At 49.3% G+C, this 23,873-nt stretch overlaps 1 protein-coding gene across 1 annotated transcript in view; it reads left to right on the top strand.

The window, feature by feature from the left end:
• Window positions 1-23,873, top strand: part of LOC147733211 (mucin-5B-like) — a 1,334,855-nt gene that overhangs the window by 498,118 nt on the left and 812,864 nt on the right. The window contains exon 10 of the mRNA XM_086956056.1: window positions 2,261-2,267. Coding sequence (XP_086812182.1) covers window positions 2,261-2,267 — 7 coding nt within the window. The remainder of the gene's footprint in view (window positions 1-2,260; window positions 2,268-23,873) is intronic.

Here is a 23,873-nt window from a genome sequence, read left to right as displayed (position 1 = left end):
TGTATATAAACATGTATTTATTGGATTTATAAACCATCAAAATAAATAGCTACGACAATGGATTGCTGCATTGAAGACAGATTATAATACACATTGGAGCTGGGAGGGTCGAATAGAGCAAGGAGACGGATCATAACAGGTTCTCGCTGAATGAAGGGGACTTGAACTTTGCACAATAGAGGGGGCTCTCTGGAAGGTTTGCACTTCAAACACAATGGCAAAGGAGATTATAAAACACCTATGTGTGTCTGAAGAGTCTATTCTTCAGCTCTTTCTGATACTGCAGGATATGTGGCCTCCAAATGAGAACTAGGCATGTATGCCATTTTTGGTCGGTAGGAATCGAAGGCTTGAAGTATCGTTTTTGCAGTTCCTTTTTTACAGTTTGAAGATGCAAATCACGTCTATTTTTCTACAGAAGTCTTGATGTTACATATAAGCATAGCAGGGAATTAGCGGTAATGGTATTGTGGAGGGTGCATCATGTTTTAAATGCCATGCATGCATGAATACAGAGCAAGGCAGTGCAATTCTGTGGGTGGTAGAGTGGTTGGTCACATTTGTGAAAATCTTTGTTGAGATGGGATACTGGATGGAAAATGCTCTTCATTAGCATTGTTAGAAATGGGATTTCTGGTTGGCTAGGGCATGCACCTAAGCCAGGTGGAAACCACCACTCTAGTCAGGGCAAGGGAGTTACACGCTGAAGATAACACCTGCTCACCCCCTTGGTAGCTTGGCACGAGCAGTCAGACTTATCCAAGATGCAATGTGTAAAGCGTTTGTGCAACACACCCACAAAGCAGCGACATCCAAGGCAGAGCACAAAAGAAACTCCAAACAAGGCTATATAAAAAATGCCCTTTGTATTACTCATAAAACACATTAGAACGCAATCACATATATACACTGTGCCACCTGGCATTAGGTATTATTTTACGGGGATTATATACAAAGCAGGGCCAATTGGGCCTCAATCAAACCCATTAGAACTCCCAAGTAGTGAAAATAAAGAAAGAACCTTAACTACTGGCAAGAGGTACTTAGGATAAACACATTATGCATACATCATGAGGCATAAATATCATAGCACTTCCTAACATATCAAGTTATGCAAAACATTATCTGCAGTAGTGCAGTACATCCTCACAGACATTTCAGGCCCCACGTAGGCAACACCCTCACCCTGTCCATGGAGCAGAACACTAGGACATCTGGCCTTCCTTCAGGCCCGTCTGGGGCTTCCCCCCAATCCCTTTGTTAAAAAAATGAGGGATATCCTCACTGTGCATCCCCTCACAAGGCTTTTACTAGCCCCCGTGCTGCCGATGCAGTAGAACATTGGCCCTAACGGTCTCGTAACACAAATGGGGGGCAAGTGTGCAATTCACCCTTGTCTCTCCTTAGAACAGAAATGCCCCAAATGTTTCAGCTGCCCACCATCTGGCAGTGCAGCTGTAGAAACCCCCAGCACCAACAGTGTGCGGGGCAGGCCTCACTCACCATGCCTCTTTTCATTGCAGTTACCCGCAATCTGGCGGAGTAGCTGGATATGAAGGCAGGTGCCAACAGTGTCTTTCAAGCCCCACTCACCGAGGTTTCTCTCCTTTCGCAGGGCCAATCTGCAAACAGGAAGGGTGCAGCAGCAGGGAGCCTCAAGGCGCCGGTCCTCAACCATGGGTCCAGCGAGCCTGCAAGGCTCCATCTTTCCTGCTGGCCGTCACCGCCCACAGTCAGGCTCTGCCTGACTTCCGCCTGTTTCCCGTTTAGGCACTATCTCTGCTGGGGGCTAGGCAACACCGGGCACACCCGCCATACTTGCGGTGTTCAGGAGCGGGTGCCCTGGATCCTCATGATCCCTCGGGGGTCCGGCAAACCGAGAGGTAGATCTCTCTCTTTGGGATCAGGCAGACTTAGGCAGTATGCAGGGCTCCCCCTTTCCTCACAGGAGCTTCGCCCACAGGCAGGCACAGACATGCCTGACTTCCGTCGGCCTCTTAGTCACTAGGGCAATCCCCTGCCAGGATTCCCTGCGCAGGTGCCCTTTACACAGCCCCGGGTCCTGTAGCAGAGCCCTTGCTAAAGGCAACACTTAGTGGGTCACTCGCCCTCACAGCGCACTCAAAGTGCGCTCTGTACCCTTCTAGAAGATGAAATGCTCTCTCAGCCCTTGTCCAAGGGAGCAGCCCAATGAGGACACAGACCAGCATACAGGGTAGAGCTGGGCCCAGGCAGTCCAGCTCACAGGGCCCTTCAGCAGAGGGCATGTCCTTTGTGGCAGTTCCTCCTGGTTGCCAGCAGTCCTCCAGTCATGTCTCCAAGTAAGCACAAAAAGCACCCTTCATGGGGTCACAGCTCCAATATTTATATCACATGCTGTCTTTGTTCTCCCCCTGGCACAGGGCTCTGTGCCCGGTCAAAACCAGTTCCGGGGGTGCACTTACACCTCTCTTTTCAGGTGCACTACACCCTCATTGTTAGAGTAGGCTTTGGCCCCAGACACACTAATGAGGGGGTGGAGCCAGCATTGTGGAAGCCAGGTGAGGTTCCGTGAGAATCGTAATCACGTTTTGGACTTGTTCGAATATGAACGAGTTTGGTATCTATGAACCGCAAATGACGAGTTTAGTAGGTGTACGCGTTTTCGCTACCCTACTTTGCAGCGTTCATCCTATTCGTGGGTTTCTCCATCTGAACCCACGGGTTCCATTTTAGATATGACATCCATTTTATTTCTTGCCTTCACGTAGCCGGCGAAGGACAGAGTCCGCTTCGTGACCCTGGGATTCCCAAGCTCTTGCGGAAGACGCATGTTCCTTTGAGTGTGTCTTTATGACTAGGGGGATGATACGGAAAAGGCAGATGGCTCCGCTCGAGGCTCATCTTGCCGTGCCAGTCTATTGTTTCAGCCGTGCATGCGTTAGGCACGAATCCTTTGATCCTGCGATCACGCTTCCGATATTGCCCCTACACTCTTTACAATCTGTTGTCTGTCTTTGTCTTCCTTGCACCTGCTTCTGTCTCTTCTCTTAGCTCGTTTACGGCCCGAATGGAATGTGCTTAATGTGGGATAACGTATTTTTACAGTTGGGAACCGGCGAGGCTACTGTAATTATGTTCCGGGCTCCTGAAAACATGAATGGAACCCTTTTGAAGTTTACTGTGGGAACTGAGTTGTAACCTTTTGTTCGCCATGTTGTGCAATGACAAAAATATGTATAAAAGGAGCGATCCACTTTTGCAATTCGAAGCAGACTCTCAGAACCTACACTTTGCTGTACTTCTTGCGATCTCTGTATCCCTGCAGTAAATAAACGCTGATCTTTGACGCCGAAGGAAGTGTCCCGTGTCTCTGTGATTTGTACGCCGGAACAGGTAACCCACGAAGGTTTCAGGTGTTGTCTCCTGGCACCGCTGGGCCTTAGAATAGCCCAGTCCTTCACAGGCACATTCCTATTCAGGCCTAGGTGCCACTCCTCCCACTACTCCAAATGCAGATCAGCCTATTCAGCCTAGCGTTGACTCACCCAGTCCCTCTGGAGCCATTGCACCTTTCCAGCCCCTGTGAACCAGAGCCAGACATGCAATACACAACAGGCAGGCACAAAGACACATATCGCACAGAAATGCGCACTTCTAAAAGTGGCCTTTCTAAAATAGTGATAATAAATCTGTGAACACCATTGCGCAGCATTTATTACCACTATTCCAACAAAAAAACAAAAAAAATTACATGGGGCCTCATTTATGAGGCTGTGCGTCACTTTTACGCCGCCAGTGCGTCACTTTTTGTGACGCACCAGTGGCGTAAAAAATGCGCCTTGTTGCGCCAAATTTACAAAGTGACGCATCTAGATAGATGATTCACTTTGTAAACCCATGCGCCAGGTATAATGTATGCAAGGGGGGTGTTTTGACGGCAGAAAGGGTCATGGAAGTGACGCAGTGAAATCTATAAGATTTGACTGCACCATTTATTGGCAACTAATGTGTCGAAATCTTATGCCTGCTTCATGGCCGGCGTAAGACTGATGCAGGCACTAGCAACATAAGATGTGCCCATGTGAAAGTACACATTGCTGGAGTTGCGTCATTTTTCTAACACACTCCAGCAATGAGTCACTTTTGCGCCTACAGATACGTCAGAAATACTGACGTATCTGTAACTCCTTGCGACATGATGCGTCATATTATAAAAATGACGCATCAATCATGACGCAAGGAGTGCGCACTGAGAAGTGACGCATCGCAGTTTTCACTCAGCGATGCGTCATTTCTCATAAATGAGGCCCATAGTTTTTAAAGGCAGTGCTAAAAGAAAGCAGTGAAATATTATGATATGTCAGACTCTGGCACACTTCCCAGAATCAAGGTCTCTCTTTAAACCTGTATTTTATGTGAACCTCTACTTTTCATAATAACGTTTGTAGCACGCAATGACGCATTAACAAACTAAGACAACTTGCAAACCATATTTTAGCTATAGGAACGTCCTGACTTCAGAACGCACAATTAAATAGACAATAGAATATAGAATTATAGAAATACAAGGATTTCCCTCGTATCAATAAAATAATATTTTGCATATCGTACTTAAGTGTTAATTTGTTTCACGTAAACAGCTCTTTATTCAAACATATGGAGTAGAGACTTTTCCGGTCAACCCTAAGGCATAGTGACTCTCCTAGATGAAATATGTTGAGCATTTTGTAGAACCCGATGTCAATGCTCAGCTGGCAGGCATATGCAAATATGGAGCTAAAACGAAGTCCCCTTCCTTTGAGGAAATCTTTAAAAATGTGAACAATATAAATGAAATGACAAGTTCAAAACACATTACAATTACAAAAGTAAATATTATTTCAAAATGATAAGCAAATTAGCCTCAAAGCTGCATCACGGAAAGGCAGACCCGAAAATAGTTGTTGCAGAAATATGTGCCTCATAGAGTACGCTGATACCACCTGCCCCACCAGGAAAAAAGGCACCCTTGAAATTTCATGCCTAGATGGAGGGCACCAGGTGTGCCTAAATACAATATCCACCACTGTACTGATGCAAATTAATATAATAGCCAAATAACATTCCAGAATCAAATAATTAATAGCCATGTAAATTGACGACACCTATAAGAGGGTATGAAAATGCAGGCAGGTAGGATATGTTCAAGGTTTATCTTAGTGTTGCTAAAATATTCCATAGTCTTGTCACTTATGAAAGATTATCACAAGAAATTCAGGGCCCTTTAACTGAATGACGTGCAATATGATGGCCATTGTATATAAACATGTATTTATTGGATTTATAAACCATCAAAATAACTAGCTACGAAAATGGATTGCTGCATTGAAGACAGATTATAATACACATTGGAGCTGGGAGGGTCGAATAGAGCAAGGAGACGGATCATAACAGGTTCTCGCTGAATGAAGGGGACTTGAACTTTGCACAATAGAGGGGGCTCTCTGGAAGGTTTGCACTTCAAACACAGTGGCAAAGGAGATTATAAAACACCTATGTGTGTCTGAAGAGTCTATTCTTCAGCTCTTTCTGATACTGCAGGATATGTGGCCTCCAAATAAGAACTAGGCATGTATGCCATTTTTGGTCGGTAGGAATCGAAGGCTTGAAGTATCGTTTTTGCAGTTCCTTTTTTACAGTTTGAAGATGCAAATCATGTCTATTTTTCTACAGAAGTCTTGATGTTACATATGAGCATAGCAGGGAATTAGCGGTAATGGTATTGTGGATGGTGCATCATGTTTTAAATGCCATGCAGGCATGAATACAGAGCAAGGCAGTGCAATTCTGTGGGTGGTAGAGTGGTTGGTCACATTTGTGAAAATCTTTGTTGAGATGGGATACTGGATGGAAAATGCTCTTCATTAGCATTGTTAGAAATGGGATTTCTGGTTGGCTAGGGCATGCACCTAAGCCAGGTGGAAACCACCACTCTAGTCAGGGCAAGGGAGTTACACGCTGAAGATAACACCTGCTCACCCCCTTGGTAGCTTGGCACGAGCAGTCAGACTTATCCAAGATGCAATGTGTAAAGCATTTGTGAAACACACTGTTAGAACCGGCTGTCTCTAGTTGGCAGAGGTATACACTTCTGACAAATAGGAACACACCTTTTCTAGTCAGGGCAAGGGGATCACACCCTTTGATAACCCCTGCTCACCCCCTTGGTAGCTTTGCAGAGCAGACAGGCTTATCTCAGAGGCTGTGCGTTAAGCATTTATGACCACATACAGTAATAAAGTGAATACACTACAAATGGACACGACACAGTAGTATTATAAAAATAAGGATTTTTATATAAGGCTTAGCACAAGACCAAATAACGACAAAAATATACACAATCTTAATAAATACTCTTGGAAGGAAAAATAATAGTTCAAAGGTAGATTCTTCTGTAGCAAAAAGTCTTTTCGTATCAAAGCAACTCTTCTCCTGGAAACACAGTTCTTAGCAACAAGGTAACCCACACAGGAGCTACCCGACATCGAGGCAAAGTTAATCCAAAGGTTCGGCGTCGACCGCGAGGAGCGCTACGTCGAGCCCGGAGTACACACGGACCCCCCACAACACAGTACCTTGGAAAATGCAGCACACGATGATCAGCGGCGTCGAGCAATCCGGCGTCGCGTCTTTGGTGTCGCTTAGGCCTCAGCAGGCGTCGTTGTCGATGATGTTGTTGCAAAGAGTGAGCAGCGCTCACGGCATCGAGAGGGCACGAGGGCGATGCGATCAGCAGCGGTGCAGACACGAGGTCCCTTGGAGCTGGAGCCGAACTCGCTGCTCCCTGGCGTTGCTGCTGGCGTCGATCGGGCCCGGCGGCCGGCTTCGAGGAAGCGGGACACTTGAGCCGTCACTCACGGTGTTGAGCTGGATTTGGCGACGTCCGTCGGCGTCGAGATTGCTGGTTCTTTCAGAGGTGCTGGATTCACAGGTTCCAGCAAATAGCACTTGTAGCAGATGACGTCCTTTAGCCCTGTGACTTCAGCAGGAGACTGGCACTCTTCCAGTCCTTGGAGATTTTCTTAGCAAGCGTGAGAGTACACACACAGTTCCTCTCTCCTGGTTCCTTGGCAAAAATAAAGAAGCACTGCAGGATTCCCCCCCGCAAACAGCACACTGGCAGAAGGGGTAGGCAGGTCCTTAGATCAGCAGGACTCTTGTCCTTGGTTACAGGGTTCCTTGTCAGAAGTGATCTGATTTCTTAGTTCAGGGGTCCTTCTCTTATACCCCTTTTCGGCTTTGATCCCTTTGTCCATGCAGGGGAACTTCCCAACATCCTGGGTCTGTTGTGGGTGGAGCCAGGCAGAAGCACCTGGCTTATTCACTGAGCAGGGCTGGGTCCTCAGACGCCCAGCAGGAGGTGGAGCCAGCATTGTCCATGGCAGGCACAGAGCCATCAGTCGCTTGGCAGGAGGTGGAGCCAGCATTGTATCAGGCAGGACAGGCTATCAGCAACCACTCTCCCCCTACTCTCAACGCAAATGTCCCACTCATCTCACAATGACTCATTCAGACCTCTGGAGCCACCCAGCTCCTGTCACACACACGCAAGACCAGCAGAAACCAGAAATGGTTAGACAAGAAAATAGACACTTTCTAAAAGTGCTACTTTCAAACCCAGAGTCCAAAAACCATCCACACCAACGGATGCGTAATTAAACCCCGAGTTCAGGGATACCAAACTCGACATTGCACCATGCTCCCCGAGCCAGCTAGGATCATAGCATTAATAATCCCGGCTGCCCATTCTAACCAACGGAGAGCAGGTTACCTCGCAATAGTGAAGAACGAAGTTGGCCGTAGTTCACTATTAGGACATGCCAACTTGGTCAGGCTTGTCCTACCTTATACTTACAATGCACCCTGCCCGTGGGCCTACCATAGGGGTGACTAACATGAAGTTAAGGGAAGGTTTGAGGGGCTGGCAAGTAGGTATACTTGCGCAGTCCGCGTGACAGTACCAGACTGCACGTAGGTCTCGCAATGACCGACCCGTAGACATTCTTTTACGAGGCCGCTCGTGTGGGTGGTACAACACGTGCTGCAAGCCCACGAGCGGCATTTGTATTTACAAGCCCCGGCACTCCTGGTGCACTAGACGAGGGACTGACAGTAAACCAAATAAGCCAAACATGGAATACAATCGATACATCAATTTAACATAGGGAGCACTTGCGCTGTGGCACTGATCAGCAGTGGCACAGCGCCCAAAGCACTATACCAGCAAAACATCGTAAAACAGTGGAGGCAAACAGAAAAAATGGAGGAGAGACTCAAGCCAATGATGTCAGGTCTAACACGTGTCCCCTCCAGCTGAAATGTGGGGAGAACTACCCTTGACCTAGGGAGTCCTCTTCACTAATGCGGAAAAATCTGGACAGACCATCCGCATTGGCGTGATCTGTACCAGGGCGGTGTTCCACCGTGAAGTCCATCCCCTGTAGGGAAATGGACCACCCCAACAGTTTCGGATTCTCACCCCTCATCTGTATCAACCATCTGAGGGGCCTGTGGTCTGTCTGAACCCGGAAGTGAGTCCCAAACAGGTAGGGTCTTAGCTTCTTCAGCACCCAGACCACAGCAAATGCTTCACTCTCTATCGCACTCCACCTCGTTTCCCTGGGAAGTAACCTCCGACTGATGAAGGCTACAGTCAAGTCTCGGCTCTCTTCATTCACCTGAGCTAGAACAGCCCCCACGCCATGCTCTGAAGCGTCCGTCTGGACAATAAATTCTTTCGAAAAGTCGGGTGCCTGGAGTATGGGTGCTGTGCACATTGCAGTTTTCAGGGTGTCAAAGGCCGTTTGACAGGCATCAGTCCAGATCACGTTTCGTGGCTGCTTCCTGGAAGTCAGCGAAGTCAAGGGGTGCACAACGTTACCGTAATCCTTGACAAACCTCCTGTAGTAACCCGTGAGTCCTAAGAAGGCTCTCACCTGAGTTTGGGTTATGGGCGGCGCCCAAGCCAGGATGGTATCAATCTTGGGTTGCAGAGGGGCAACCTTGCCGCTCCCTACTTGGTGCCCCAAGTACACCACAGAACCCTGCCCAATCTGGCACTTACTGGCTTTGATTGTGAAGCCTGCTCTGCGCAGGGCCAACAACACTTCCTGGAGGTGGCGCAAGTGCTCCTCCCAGCTGGCGCTGAACACTGCGATGTCGTCCAGGTAGGCGGCACTGAAATCCTCCAGTCCAGCCAAGACCTGGTTGACCAACCTCTGGAAGGTGGCAGGGGCATTCTTCATCCCAAAGGGCATCACCCGGAACTGGTATAGCCCATCTGGTGTGGAGAATGCTGACCTCTCCTTTGCCCCATCGGTCAAGGCGATCTGCCAGTACCCAGACGTCAGATCAAACGTGCTAAGGTACCGGGCAGCCCCCAACCAATCTATGAGCTCATCAGCTCTGGGGATGGGGTGCGCGTCAGTCTTCGTGACTGAATTGAGTCCTCGGTAATCCACGCAGAACCGAAGTTCTGGTGAAGCACCAGGCGCGGCAGCCTTCGGGACCAAGACCACTGGGCTGGCCCAAGGACTGCTAGAGGACTCAACCACCCCTAACGCAAACATTTTGGAGACCTCCTCCTTAATGTATGCTCGAACCTTGTCAGTCACCCTGTAAGCCTTGTGCTTCACAGGAGGGCTGTCTCCGGTGTCAACGTCATGGACACACCAATGAGTGACACCCGGAACCAAGGAAAACAGATCCGGGAATTGTCCCAACAGGTGGCGACAATCCTGTTTCGGCTCAAGGGTCAGTGTATCAGAGAGGACAACACCATCCACTGACCCATCTTGCTCTTTAGCACACAGGAGGTCAGGAAGAGGCTCACTCTCCTCCTCCATTCCAGCATCTGTAGCTAGGAGCATGCCCACTTCGGACCTTTCTAAGTGGGGCTTCAAACGGTTGACATGCAGGACCCGCAAGGGGTTCCTGGGAGATTTCAAGTCCACCAAGTAGGTGACATCGCTCTTCTTCTCCACAACCTTAAACGGTCCAGTCCACCTGTCCTTGAGCGCACAAGGTTCCACAGGGGACATGACCCACACTTCTTGACCAGGCTGAAGCTCTACCAGAGTGGCATTCCGGTCGTACCAACGCTTCATCTCCTCCTGGCTGGCCTCCAGATTTGCCTGAGCAAGTTCTCTGAAGTGCCGAGTCTGGTTCCGAAAGGCCAGCATGTAACTGTATACATCCTGGGGAGGTTTCCTGGGAGATTGCTCCCAGCCTTCCTTGACCAGACTCCAAGGCCCTCTTACCGGGTGACCGTACAAAAGCTCAAAGGGGCTGAACCCTAGAGATTTCTGCGGCACCTCTCGGTAAGCAAACAACAGGCATGGCAAGAGGACGTCCCATTTCCGCCTCATTGGTTCTTCAAGACCCATGATCATGCCTTTAAGGGTCCGGTTGAATCTCTCAACCAGCCCGTTTCCTTGAGGGTGGTAAGGAGTGGTGAACCTGTAGGTTACCCCACACTCCTTCCACAGAGACTTCATATAGTTAGAAATGAAGTTGGTGCCCCGGTCTGAATCCACCTCTCTGGGGAACCCCATCCGGGAGAAAACACCCATCAGTGCCCGTCCCACCACGGGGGCCGTCACTGTTCGGAGAGGGATGGTTTCCGGGTACCGTGTGGCATGGTCCACCAAGACCAGGATGAACCGGTTGCCCAGGGCTGTCTTGGGGTCCAGGGCCCAACAATGTCAATCCCCACCCGGTCAAAGGGGGTACTGACCACTGGAAAAGGTTGGAGGGGAGCCTTCTGCTTCCTTCCGCTTTTCCCACTTGCCTGGCAAGTGTGACAAGTCTTACAATGGATGTCCACATCCCTTCGCATCTGAGGCCAATAAAAATGGGTGACAAGCCTGTCATTGGTCTTCTCCTGCCCCAGATGTCCAGCTAACAGTACGTCATGAGCCAAACCCAGTAGGAAGGCTCTAAAGCGCTGGGGTACCACCAGCACACAGGCTGACCCAGGCTCAGCAGCCTTAGGCTCGCTATACAGGAGGTCGTTCTCCCAGTACACAAAATGTGACCCTGACTGATCACCTGAGGATTGGGCTGAGGCCTGCTGCCTCATGCCCACAAGAGAAGGGCACACCTTCTGTTCGGCACAGAATTCCTCCCTGGAGGGACCACCATCCTGCTGCCAATGGGTCAGCTCGGGCAGGTCTCCCAGTTCGGCAATTTGTTCCCCTGTGGGCTCCAGGGAATTCCCCTCAGGGTCTACCTCCTCCTGGACCACGGGAACTACGGGGGCCGGTTTCCCGTGCCTCCTGCCTCTTCTCTTCACAGCTGGGTCCTGGGCCGTACTTTCAGGCTCCGGGACCCCATCAACACCCTTACTCGCTGTCATTGATCGAGTGGTTGCACACACCCACTCTGGCACACCCAACATTTTTAAGTGTGTCTCCCTCTCCACCTTAGCCCAAGGGGAGTCTTCTAAATCATTGCCCAGGAGACAATCGACAGGCATGGCGGGCCTCACAGCAACCTGAAGAGTACCTGGAACTCCCGCCATTTAAAGGAAACCTGAGCTACCTCACACTCTTTCTGGGAGTTGTCAGCAGCTATCACAGGGTAGAATGCGTTGGGAACCACCTGCTCTCTGGACACCAAGTGACACTTGACAGCTGTCACACTCGCTCCTGTGTCTCTGAGAGCTTCCACTCTATGGCCATTAATGGTCACCCACTGCCTATATATACTAATGTTACTAGGCAGAGGGGGTGGAGGGACCATTTGCATGTCTCCTAGCGAGACCAGGGACAATTCTGCGGGACCCCTCCCACCAGGGACAACCATCTCCTCCCCTCCCAGGGCTACACTTGCCAACTGACGGGGGGTGCACGCGGCGGTGCATTCAAATTCTTCATGGGACACTGGGGGTCATAATACCGGTGTCCCACCTGCCCACAAACGTAGCAGGTTAGGGGGCCCCTATGAACAGGTTTACCCGTCGGGGCCCCTGGCTTCTTCTCCGGGGGAGGCTGGGAACCTTTCCCTTGGTTCCCTTGGGGATTACTTTGGGGCCCTTTCTGGGACTCCTTCTGTTTACCCTTGTCCACCCCACTCTTCTGCTGGGGACCCTGCCCACCCTTGGCTGAGTCTCCCACTGGACCCTTGTGGACCCTGGTACTGACCCAGCGGTCCGCCTCCTCAGCAAGTTTTCTAGGGTTAGATATCTTGCTATCAATCAGGTGCTGGTGCAGCTCTGGAAAACGGTTATTAGACAAATGCTCCCAAGGAAACAAATCATAAAGAGCTTCGTAAATTTCCACTTTGCTGCCCTTCACCCAACCATCCATGGCTCTGCAAAAATAAGACACATATTCAACCCACGTCGTACCAGGCAACTTCTTACATTCTCTAAAAGCTTGTCTGTACTTCTCGGGGGTTAGGCCATACCGCAACATTAAAGCATTCTTCATATGAGCATACGACATCCTATCCTCCACAGGCATGTCTAACAGGGTATCTCTTCCCTCATTCACAAAGCGACCCCACAACCCCGCTCCCCAATCCTTCTCAGGGACCCGGTGGGCCAACAATGCTAACTCATATGCTTTAAACCACTGACCAATATCTTCAGTCCTATGATAATCTTTTATCACATCTTTCGGGAAATAAAACCTACTTTCTGCAGGCACAGATGGGATGCTGCCACCAGAGGGATTCAATTCTAACTTCTTAGCTTGGATGTCCAACTCCCTCAACTTGGTATCACGCTCCAAAGCTAACTTTTCTCTCTCAAACTCCAACCTTTTGGTCTCCAAATCAGCTTCTCTCCTACCTCTTGCATTTTCGAACTCCAACTGCCCATTTATCTTTAGCCTTGCCATTTCCATGTTGTATGCACGCTCCTTCGCCCTTTCTTCTCGTTCTTCAGGGGAAAGACCTTTGGAGGAAACACTGCTTCCGGGAGAGGGCTCAGGCCCGTTCACTGGCGCCTCCTCATCCCCTTCCCCTGGCGGTACCACCACCACATCAGAGGGATCTCTGGACTCCAACCAGGCCTCCAAAGCTTTGAGATCTTGCTCTTTTCTTGAGATGCCTTTGGTAGGCACTTTCAGCTGCTTGCAAAAGAATTTCAGCTCCCTCAAGCCGTAGTCTTTTATCTTCGCTCTGTCGAATTCCTCCACAACAACAGGGTTAGTGACTCCGGTGTCACTCATGGTCAAAACTGGCAGTGTTTAAAAAATCAAGTTTCAGAAAAGCGGAGAACCAAAAATGGAATCCTTCCAAGTAGACTGTGGCTGCGCTATGGTCTGCTTTCACTATGTAGCGCACACTAATCACTGCACATGGGTCATAAATGCAAAGTTCAAATCCTCACCGCTGACCCACCAATGTTAGAACCGGCAGTCTCTAGTTGGCAGAGGTATACACTTCTGACAAATAGGGACACACCTTTTCTAGTCAGGGCAAGGGGATCACACCCTTTGATAACCCCTGCTCACCCCCTTGGTAGCTTGGCAGAGCAGACAGGCTTATCTCAGAGGCTGTGCGTTAAGCATTTATGACCACATACAGTAATAAAGTGAATACACTACAAATGGACACGACACAGTAGTATTATAAAAATAAGGATTTTTATATAAGGCTTAGCACAAGACCAAATAACGACAAAAATATACACAATCTTAATAAATACTCTTGGAAGGAAAAATAATAGTTCAAAGGTAGATTCTTCTGTAGCACAAAGTCTTTTCGTATCAAAGCAACTCTTCTCCTGGAAACACAGTTCTTAGCAACAAGGTAACCCACACGGGAGCTACCCGACGTCGAGGCAAAGTTAATCCAAAGGTTCGGCGTCGACCGCGAGGAGCGCAACGTCGAGCCCGGAGTCACACGGACCCCCCACAACACAGTACCTTGGAAAATGCAGCACACGATGATCAGCGGCGTCAAGCAATCCGGCGTCGCGTCTTCGGTGTCGCTCAGGCCTCAGCAGGCGTCGTTGTCGATGATGCTGTTGCAAAGAGTGAGCAGCGCTCACGGCGTCGAGAGGGCACGAGGGCGATGCGATCAGCAGCGGTGCAGACACGAGGTCCCTTGGAGCTGGAGCCAAACTCGCTGCTCCCTGGCGTTGCTGCTGGCGTCGAACGGGCCCGGCAGCCGGCGTCGAGGAAGCGGGACACTTGAGCCGTCACTCACAGTGTCGAGCTGGATTCGGCGACGTCCGTCGGCGTCAAGATTGCTGGTTCTTTCAGAGGTGCTGGATTCACAGGTTCCAGCAAATAGCACTTGTAGCAGATGAAGTCCTTTAGCCCTGTGACTTCAGCAGGAGACTGGCACTCTTCCAGTCCTTGGAGATTTTCTTAGCAAGCGTGAGAGTACACACACAGTTCCTCTCTCCTGGTTCCTTGGCAAAAATAAAGAAGCACTGCAGGATTCCCCCCAGCAAACAGCACACTGGCAGAAGGGGTAGGCAGGTCCTTAGATCAGCAGGCCTCTTGTCCTTGGTTACAGGGTTCCTTGTCAGAAGTGATCTGATTTCTTAGTTCAGGGGTCCTTCTCTTATACCCCTTTTCGGCTTTGATCCCTTTGTCCATGCAGCGGAACTTCCCAACATCCTGGGTCTGTTGTGGGTGGAGCCAGGCAGAAGCACCTGGCTTATTCACTGAGCAGGGCTGGGTCCTCAGACGCCCAGCAGGAGGTGGAGCCAGCATTGTCCATGGCAGGCACAGAGCCATCAGTCGCTTGGCAGGAGGTGGAGCCAGCATTGTATCAGGCAGGGCAGGCAACCACTCTCCCCCTACTCTCAACGCAAATGTCCCACTCATCTCACACTGACTCATTCAGCCCTCTGGAGCCACCCAGCTCCTGTCACACACATGCACGACCAGCAGAAACCAGAAATGGTTAGACAAGAAAATAGACACTTTCTAAAAGTGCTATTTTTAAACCCAGAGTCCAAAAACCATCCACACCAACGGATGCGTAATTAAACCCCGAGTTCAGGGATACCAAACTCGACATTGCACCATGCTCCCCGAGCCAGCTAGGATCATAGCATTAATAATCCCGGCGGCCCATTCTAACCAACGGAGAGCAGGTTACCTCGCAATAGTGAAGAACGAAGTTGGCCGTAGTTCACTATTAGGACATGCCAACTTGGTCAGGCTTGTCCTACCTTATACTTACAAAACACCCTGCCCGTGGGCCTACCATAGGGGTGACTAACATGTAGTTAAGGGAAGGTTTGAGGGGCTGGCAAGTAGGTATACTTGCGCAGTCCGTGTGACAGTACCAGACTGCACGTAGGTCTCGCAATGACCAACCCGTAGACATTCTTTTACGAGGCCGCTCTTGTGGGTGGCACAACACGTGCTGCAAGCCCACGAGCGGCATTTGTATTTACAAGCCCCCTGCACTCCTGGTGCACTAGACGAGGGACTGACAGTAAACTAAATAAGCCAAACATGGAATACAATCAATACATCAATTTAACATAGGGAGCACTTGCGCTGTGGCACTGATCAGCAGTGGCACAGCGCCCAAAGCACTATACCAGCAAAACATCATAAAACAGTGGAGGCAAACAGAAAAAATGGAGGAGAGACTCAAGCCAATGATGTCAGGTATAACACACACCCACAAAGCAGCGACATCCAAGGCAGAGCACAAAAGAAACTCCAAACAAGGCTATATAAAAATGCCCTTTGTTTTACTCATAAAACACATTAGAACGCAATTACATATATACACTGTGCCACCTGGCATTAGCTATTACTTTACAGGGATTCTAAACAAGGCAGGGCCAATTGGGCCTCCGTCAAACCCATTAGAACTCCCAAGTAGTGAAAATAAAGAAAGAACCTTAACTACTGGCAAGAGGTACTTAGGATAAACACATTATGCATACATCATGAGGCATAAATATCATACCACTTCCTACATATCAAGTTATGCAAAACATTATCTGCAGTAGTGCAGTACATCCTCACAGACATTTCAGGCCCCATGTAGGCAACACCCTCACCCTGTCCATGGAGCAGAACACTAGGACATCTGGCCTTCCTTCAAGCCCGTCTGGGGCTTCCCCCCAATCCCTTTGTTAAAAAAATGAGGGATATCCTCACTGTGCATCCCCTCACAAGGCTTTTACTAGCCCCCGTGCTGCTGATGCAGTAGAACATTGGCCCTAACGGGCTCGTAACACAATTGGGGGGCAAGTGTGCAATTCAGCCTTGTCTCTCCTTAGAACAGAAATGCCCCAAATGTTTCAGCTGCCCACCATCTGGCAGTGCAGCTGTAGAATCCCCCAGCACCAACAGTGTGCGGGGCAGGCCCCACTCACCGGGCCTCTCTCTGCTCTTTTCATTGCAGTTACCCGCAATCTGGCGGAGTAGCTGCATATGAAGGCAGGTGCCAACAGTGTCTTTCAAGCCCCACTCACCGAGGTTTCTCTCCTTTCGCAGGGCCAATCTGCAAACAGGAAGACTGCAGCAGCAGGGAGCCGCAAGGCGCCGGTCCACTTCCATGGGTCCAGCGAGCCTGCAAGGCTCCATCTTTCCTGCTGGCCGTCACCGCCCACAGTCAGGCTCTGCCTGACTTCCGCCTGTTTCCCGTTTAGGCACTATCTCTGCTGGGTGTTAGGCAACACCGGGCACACCCGCCACACTTGCGGTGTTCAGGAGCGGGTGCCCTGGATCCTCATGATCCCTCGGGGGTCCCGCAAACCGAGAGGTAGATCTCTCTCTTTGGGATCAGGCAGACTTAGGCAGTATGTAGGGCTCCCCCTTTCCTCACAGGAGCTTCGCCCACAGGCAGGCACAGACATGCCTGACTTCCGTCGGCCTCTTAGTCACTAGGGCAATCCCCTGCCAGGATTCCCTGCACAGGTGCCCTTTTCACAACCCCGGGTCCTGTAGCAGAGCCCTTGCTTAAGGCAACACTTAGTGGGTCACTCGCCCTCACAGCGCACTCAAAGTGCGCTCTGTACCCTTCTAGAAGATGAAATGCTCTCTCAGCCCTTGTCCAAGAGAGCCGCCCAATGAGGACACAGACCAGCATACAGGGTAGAGCTGGGCCCAGGCAGTCCAGCTCACAGGGCCCTTCAGCAGAGGGCATGTCCTTTGTGGCAGTTCCTCCAGGTTGCCAGCAGTCCTCCAGTCATGTCTCCAAGTAAGCACAAAAAGCACCCTTCATGGGGTCACAGCTCCAATATTTATATCACATGCTGTCTTTGTTCTCCCCCTGGCACAGGGCTCTCTGCCTGGTCAAAACCAGTTCCGTGGGTGCACTTACACCTCTCTTTTCAGGTGCACTACACCCTCATTGTTAGAGTAGGCTTTGGCCCCAGACACACTAACGAGGGGGTGGAGCCAGCATTGTGGAAGCCAGGCACAGTCCTATTCAGGCCTAGGTGCCACTCCTCCCACTATTCCAAATGCAGATCAGCCTATTCAGCCTAGCGTTGACTCACCCAGCCCCTCTGGAGCCATTGCACCTTTCCAGCCCCTGTGAACCAGAGCCAGACATGCAATACACAACAGGCAGGCACAAAGACACATATCACACAGAAATGCCCACTTCTAAAAGTGGCCTTTCTAAATTAGTGATAATAAATCTGTAAACACCATTGCGCAGCATTTATTTCCACTATTCTAAACATACCAAATGTGATCACACTACTCCTCATACCAGGAATTACCACTAAGACACATATCAGGGAATCCCCAATGCATTCCTATGAGAGGGCAGCCTCACAGTAGTGAGAAACAAAAATGGCTATTTGTCACTACCAGGACATGCCACACAGTTAAGGCACATGTCCTACCTTTTACCCGCAGCACACCCACCCATTGGGCCAGCTGGGGCTACCTTAGGGGTGACTGATATGTGGTAAAAGGGGAGTGCAGACGTGGCACCCATTTTATGTGCCACGTCACAGCAGCAGTAAACTGCTCGCGCAGGTCCTTCAATGGCAGAGGCCTGAGACAGGTTTGAAACGTTACTTTGGTGGGTGGTGCAATCAGCGCTGCAAGCTCACCAGTTGCATTTAATTTACTGGCCCCGGGTATATGAGATACCAATTTACAAGGGACTGACAGGTAAATTAAATAGCCAAATAGGTGTAGACCAATCTTACCGCGTTTAACATAGAGAGCACTCGCACGTTACACTGGACCGCAGTGATAAAGTGCCTAGAGTCTTAAAACCACCAACACCAGGTCAGAAAAAATACCAGGAGGAAGGCAAAAAGTTTGGCGATGACCCTGCAAAAAGGGCAAAGTCTAACAAGCATCATGTTGCATTTTGTCAAATTGGCTAGCACTGAGCAATATGGTGGGCAAGAGCCAAACAGGTAATCTCCTTCTGCTTAATCGTTTCACGAGAATTGCTCTGACTTCTGCTTTGCTACATCTAAGCCATCTGTCTGTGTAGTTACTATGCTAGCTGATCCAGAAGGCACTGACATATAGAAAGCGTTGCTAGTGAGGTAAGGTTGGAGGCAAAGATCTAGAAGTAGATTTTCTCAAGAAGTTACATTCCTTTTTTTATAATATACTGCATCCAGTTTAGCTTTGCTATCACCACGCTCAGGAGACCAAGAGTTATACAGATTGGGGCCAAAATTTGGGCTATGCCTCTCTATGAGAAAGAGTTAACAGAATTACCATGTTTTGAAGGAAACAAAACGTAAAAATCTAACAAACTTCATGTGGTCTATTCAGGTGGTGGCAGCTCCTGTTTCCCACTGGGGGTACTTTGGCAGTGAGGGGCTGCATTAACATTTTAAGCTCTGATGACATTTTAGATATTGCTGGAATTACGCTGACTGCTCCTGCATGATCTAGATGCAGGCGCCGATCTTTTTTTAATAACTGCTACTTTGCATTTTGTGAAGCTTCGTGTTTTAAAATATTATTGCCAGAGCATCTCTTACCTTTCTCTGTGGCCTCCCCTGCCCCGGTCCACCGCGGCTGTTTGTGCCGATTGTGTGGAGGGCGGGGCGCCATCTTTGGTGCATCACGAAGCGCGGTTGGACTGAAGTTAGCGGTCCAGCTGCTCGTGGGAGCACGCCATAAAATGCACATGTGTCCTCGTGCGCGCAGCGGAACTGCGCAGTGGGCGCGCCAATGGTGCGCCGAAGGTGCGCCTAAGGTAAGCCCGTCTGAGCCCGTCGGGGCCTCGGCAGCGCACAGCGCCAGGAATGCTGGGTGTAACACGGCCAGGGCTGCGTCTGAAAGGTTTTCATATGACCGGGAGACATTATTAAAGCTAGACACTATTTCTTGTAACAATGCCAGACAGTGGGAGGTCCTAAATGGCATGACGCAGACCTGTCCCTCCTGTCACTTTCACTTTCAAACAACCCAGTCCGACCCCCCCCCTCTCCCAGTACAAAAAACTAACATCCGTGCGGCTCTTATTAATGCACGTTCGCTGGCTAAACACACCTCGGACGTGCACGAGCTGATCGTCGACGAACAATTAGATCTCCTGTTTGTCACGGAGACCTGGTTGAATGATTCTTGCTCACCAGTGGTCGAATTAGCTATCCCTCGGGGCTATAAGATAGTCAGGGTTGATCGTCAGTCAGGTAGAGGGGGAGGCGTTGCAGTGGTTTTTAGAGAAATGTGGACTCTCATCAAGGAACTCACGGGGGAGATTATGGAAGGCGAAGCTCTGGAGTTTTAGCTGACCATATCTCCTCATTTTACTTTGGGTAGTGTATTGGTTTACCGTCCCCCGGGCCCGCCGTTCACCTTTCTTAAATCTCTTGATGAGGTAATTGCCTCGCGTGTGCTCCGGTTCTCCAGGTTTTTATTGTCAGGAGACTTTAATATTCACTTGGATAACCCGCTGGCACCAGCGACTAGGGACTTGTTGGATCTATGTAACCCGACCCACTTGACCCATCGGGTCCCTGACTCCAGTCACAAATGGGGTCACCTATTAGATCCAGTATGCTCCAAATTTGAGCTTAGCGTCTTAGCTCCCCGGCCTGTTACCTGGTCGGATCATTTTCTGATTAGCTTTTCCTGGAACACCGGCAGCTCTCCTCTACTTGCCGGCAAGGCATTAGGACTGTATCCTAAGAAGATTAACATCCCGGCCTTGTCCAGAGCGCTGTCACTTACGGTCCTGGATGAAGCCTCCGATCTTGATGGAGCGGTGGAAGGGTTCTCGAACTGGATTAGCCAGGCCGTCAATCATCTCCCTCAGCCCTCTTCAAGATGCCTATCACACAGCTCTCCCTCTCAGCCATGGTTCACAGATTCCCTAAAAACATTGAAGCTGGGATGTAAAAAATTGGAGCGGGGCTGGCGTCAGGAGTACTGCCCCAGTGCTGAGGTGGCACTTCACACCGCCCAGAGAGAGTATCATGCAGCCAGTAAAGAAGCCAAAAGCTACTTCTTTGCAGAAAGAATATCTAAAGCTAATAATAACAGGAAAGAAATCTTTGCCATTGTCCGTAGCTTCCTGTCACCGGCTGCTGAGCTTTCCACCCCTCCTATCTCCTCTCAATGGTGTGACGATTTATCCACCTTTTTCATTGTCAAGATTCAAAAGATACAAGATAGTTTATGGACCCCCCCCCCCTTGCGCAATACTCTCCATCCATACCCCTCAACCCATGCACTAACACACCCAGCCAGCTCTTCTCGCATTGATCCCAGCAGAGGAGAGGGATGTTTTTGCCATCTTGAAATCACAAAAATCAGGCTCGCCTGCGGACCCCTGCCCTGCAAGGGTCCTGAGTGGGGTGGCGGAGATAGTCTCTCCTAAGTTAGTGGTGCTTGTCAATAGCTCACTTCAATCTGGCAGAGTTCCCTTGCAATGGAAACATGCTAAACTCCTCCCTCTCCTTAAGAAACCCTCAGCTGATTCCGCTCTCCTTTCCAACTATCGCCCCATCTCCCTGCTTCCCGCCTTCGCTAAGGTGTGCGAAAAGGTAGCCTTTAAACAGCTGGAGAGATTTGTTGAATCCTCGGGTGCTCTTCACCCGGCTCAATCTGGGTTTAGGACATCTTTTAGCACCGAGACAGCACTAGTGGAGATTGCGGAGGCTATCAGGGAGTGTCTGGATGCGGGCAGCAGAGCAGCTCTGATTTTGCTCGATCTCTCTGCCGCCTTCGATACGGTACCCCACCTCCAGCTTCTCTCCCGCCTGTCTGATATTGGCATCACTGGCATGGCCTTGGACTGGGTTAAATACTTTTTGGACAATCGCTCCCAACAGGTATGGATGCCGCCCTTCTCTTCTCTTAAGAGTGGCCACTGGGGTCCCTCAGGGGTCTACATTGAGCCCCCTTCTTTTTAATATTCACCTCACACCCCTGATCTATTTGGCAGAGAAGCTGGGTGCTAAAATCATGGCTTACGCCGATGACACCCAGCTTCTCTTCACGTGGAAGGGGGATGATCTTCAAACCGATGTGGCCCATCGGTGCCTGTCATCTGTATTTTCTTGGTTGTGTACAGTGTAGTACAAAGACTGCGCATTTCTTTGCGAAAGGCGAATCAAAATCTGGGTGAAACCCTATTTCAGCTTGAGGTTGTCAAGAAAGAGCACACTACTCTTGCCTGGTCAGGCAAGTTAAAAGCATCAGAAACACACCAAGGCAGTTCAAAGAGAAACTTCTGTAAACTTCTCCTAACTTAAAAGAAGGAGCAGGTTTAAAACTAGATCCCTCATACTCACTCTTTAGTTCACTTTCTGGACCTGTGGAAGGACTCTCAGAGCACTGCCTGCTGCTGTGTCCTTCTGGCACTCCACAAGACTGCTACACTGCACTTGGAAGGACTGCTTTGCTGTCAAGAGCCTGCCTTGAATGGTCAGAGACCAGCTTTCCTGTTTCAGCTCTGCTTCTTCATCTGAATGCAGGTCTATCAGAGCCACTGCAAGAACAGGTTTGCTGACCTCCTATTCAGTGCAACACGGACATAACAGGCTCCTACCATCCTAAACATATACCTGGTCCCACCAGTCCTGGAACCATGGTGTTGGTGCTAAAGGTGCCCAGATAGTCAAAATCCAAAACTAGGTCAAACTGGTCTGAGAACCGAGGGAAGACCAGGCGCAACCTGCTCATTGATCCCCTCAAGGTGCATCGGTCTGACTTTGCAGCTGCTCATGCAACATTCTTCCCCAAAAGCAGAAAATCCTGCTCAGTGGTCCTTTGCCAAAGGGGTATCTGACCTTGCAGAACTGTCTTCAGCTGCAGCCTCCTACCTTGTCCCGGTGGAGATGTTCAACTTCCAAAAAAGTCTGTACATAGAAATCTTTGCCTCAACTTCATCCAGTGGCTCCTCAACGACAATTCTCTCTGCTCAGACACTGCCTGCAGCCTTGCCCTGCTAAACTTTTACCTTCTTATAACTTTTGACTTGAAATATATTCTAGGTGCAAAGGTAGGAGCTGACCATGCCCAATCCACTTGTATCTGATCTGTGCTCCATCGCAGTCTGCCATACTTTTCAACCTTGACCCGGTCTTGCATGACTAGATACCCACGTTTAGGTGCTAGTTTTTAATAAAAGCTTTAAAATTCATAATTCTAGCTCTCCAGCTTGATTGAATGGATTTGTGTTGTTTTGGTGTCAAATAATGTATTAAAACATTACACTATGTTTCTAAATTCGTGTGGGATTTTTCTTGTGTTGTATTTTCACTTTGTTATTGTTTGTATGCTGCATTAAACTTTGCATAATGCCATTAAGCCTGTTTACTTCTTGTGCCAACCTACACAGGGTGAAGAACAGGTTATTTTAGTCACTTTTTGTTATTCATTCTGTAAGGGACTGTGTTTACCAGGGCTCACACCTCAGTTAATCAACAACCCTATTTCTCATAGTCACTTTGCGACTCTGGCAACATAGGTTAAACCCCAGGGCCGGACTGGCCGTAGCGGGCACCGGGCAATCCCCCGGTGCGCCGCACTTGTCGGGCCGCTTTGGGGCCCCTGGGGGCCGTATTTGTTACAGGGCCGTTTTTGCAGTTTAGCTGCAAAATCGGCCCTGTAACAAAATCGGCCAAAAACCGGCCCTGGCAAAGAGCTCGGCGGCACCCAAAACCCCCCGGGGGGAGGTGGGGGCCAGCCGAGCATTTTGCCAGGGCCGGTTTTGGTTCCCAGTCCGGCCCTGCTAAACCCTTGCAGATAGTGATATCCTGTGATGAAGCTGTTACAGATGCCGATACTTGTGGATGACGATCAGAGATTGGGAAGTAAAATCAGTCAGCATAGAGTGTTTGAAAACCATTTACATACTGAATTCATCAAGCACATGAAACAGGCTTATCTTTTTCCAGGTGCTGGTACGGCGCCAAATGGTACATTTTCCAGTAAAATACATAAGCAAAATGGCACAGGTTTTAAAGGCAGTTCAAACACGGAAGTAGTAAAATATTACAATATTATACTTTGTGTGGAAGTATAATAATCATAAATTGATTTTAGATCTCAACTCAGTAATTTAAATGCACTGAAAATAACATGTGGTAATCATTTTAATGACCTTGGACGGGTTAGAAGCCTGAGTTTGTCTTGCTGTGATTCGAATGTGTGGCCTTATTGACATTGCAGGATTCTGAGACAAGCTTTAACTTGCTGATTCAACATTCCACCCAAATTTCTATCTACAGGCGCGTTCTGACAACAGAACGTACACTTGAAGAAAACATAAATGATAGAATCGTAAAAATTTAGCCATTTCCCTCTTAACAATATTTATTTTTTATTCATGAATTATTTTAAGGAAATAGCTCTATTTACAAACATATTGGGTGGAGACTTTTTCAGTGCAAGCCGACGGCATTGACTCTCCTAGATGAAATTTGTTGAGTATGTTGGGTAACAGGAAACCAAAGCTCCTCAGGCAGGCATATGCAAGTACAG

This window comes from Lissotriton vulgaris, chromosome 2_1 (assembly GCF_964263255.1).
Source record: "Lissotriton vulgaris chromosome 2_1, aLisVul1.2, whole genome shotgun sequence".
NCBI classification, from domain to species: Eukaryota; Metazoa; Chordata; class Amphibia; order Caudata; family Salamandridae; genus Lissotriton; species Lissotriton vulgaris.
Note: the sequence above shows the minus strand (reverse complement) of the source record. Positions and strands in the feature narration are given on the sequence as shown.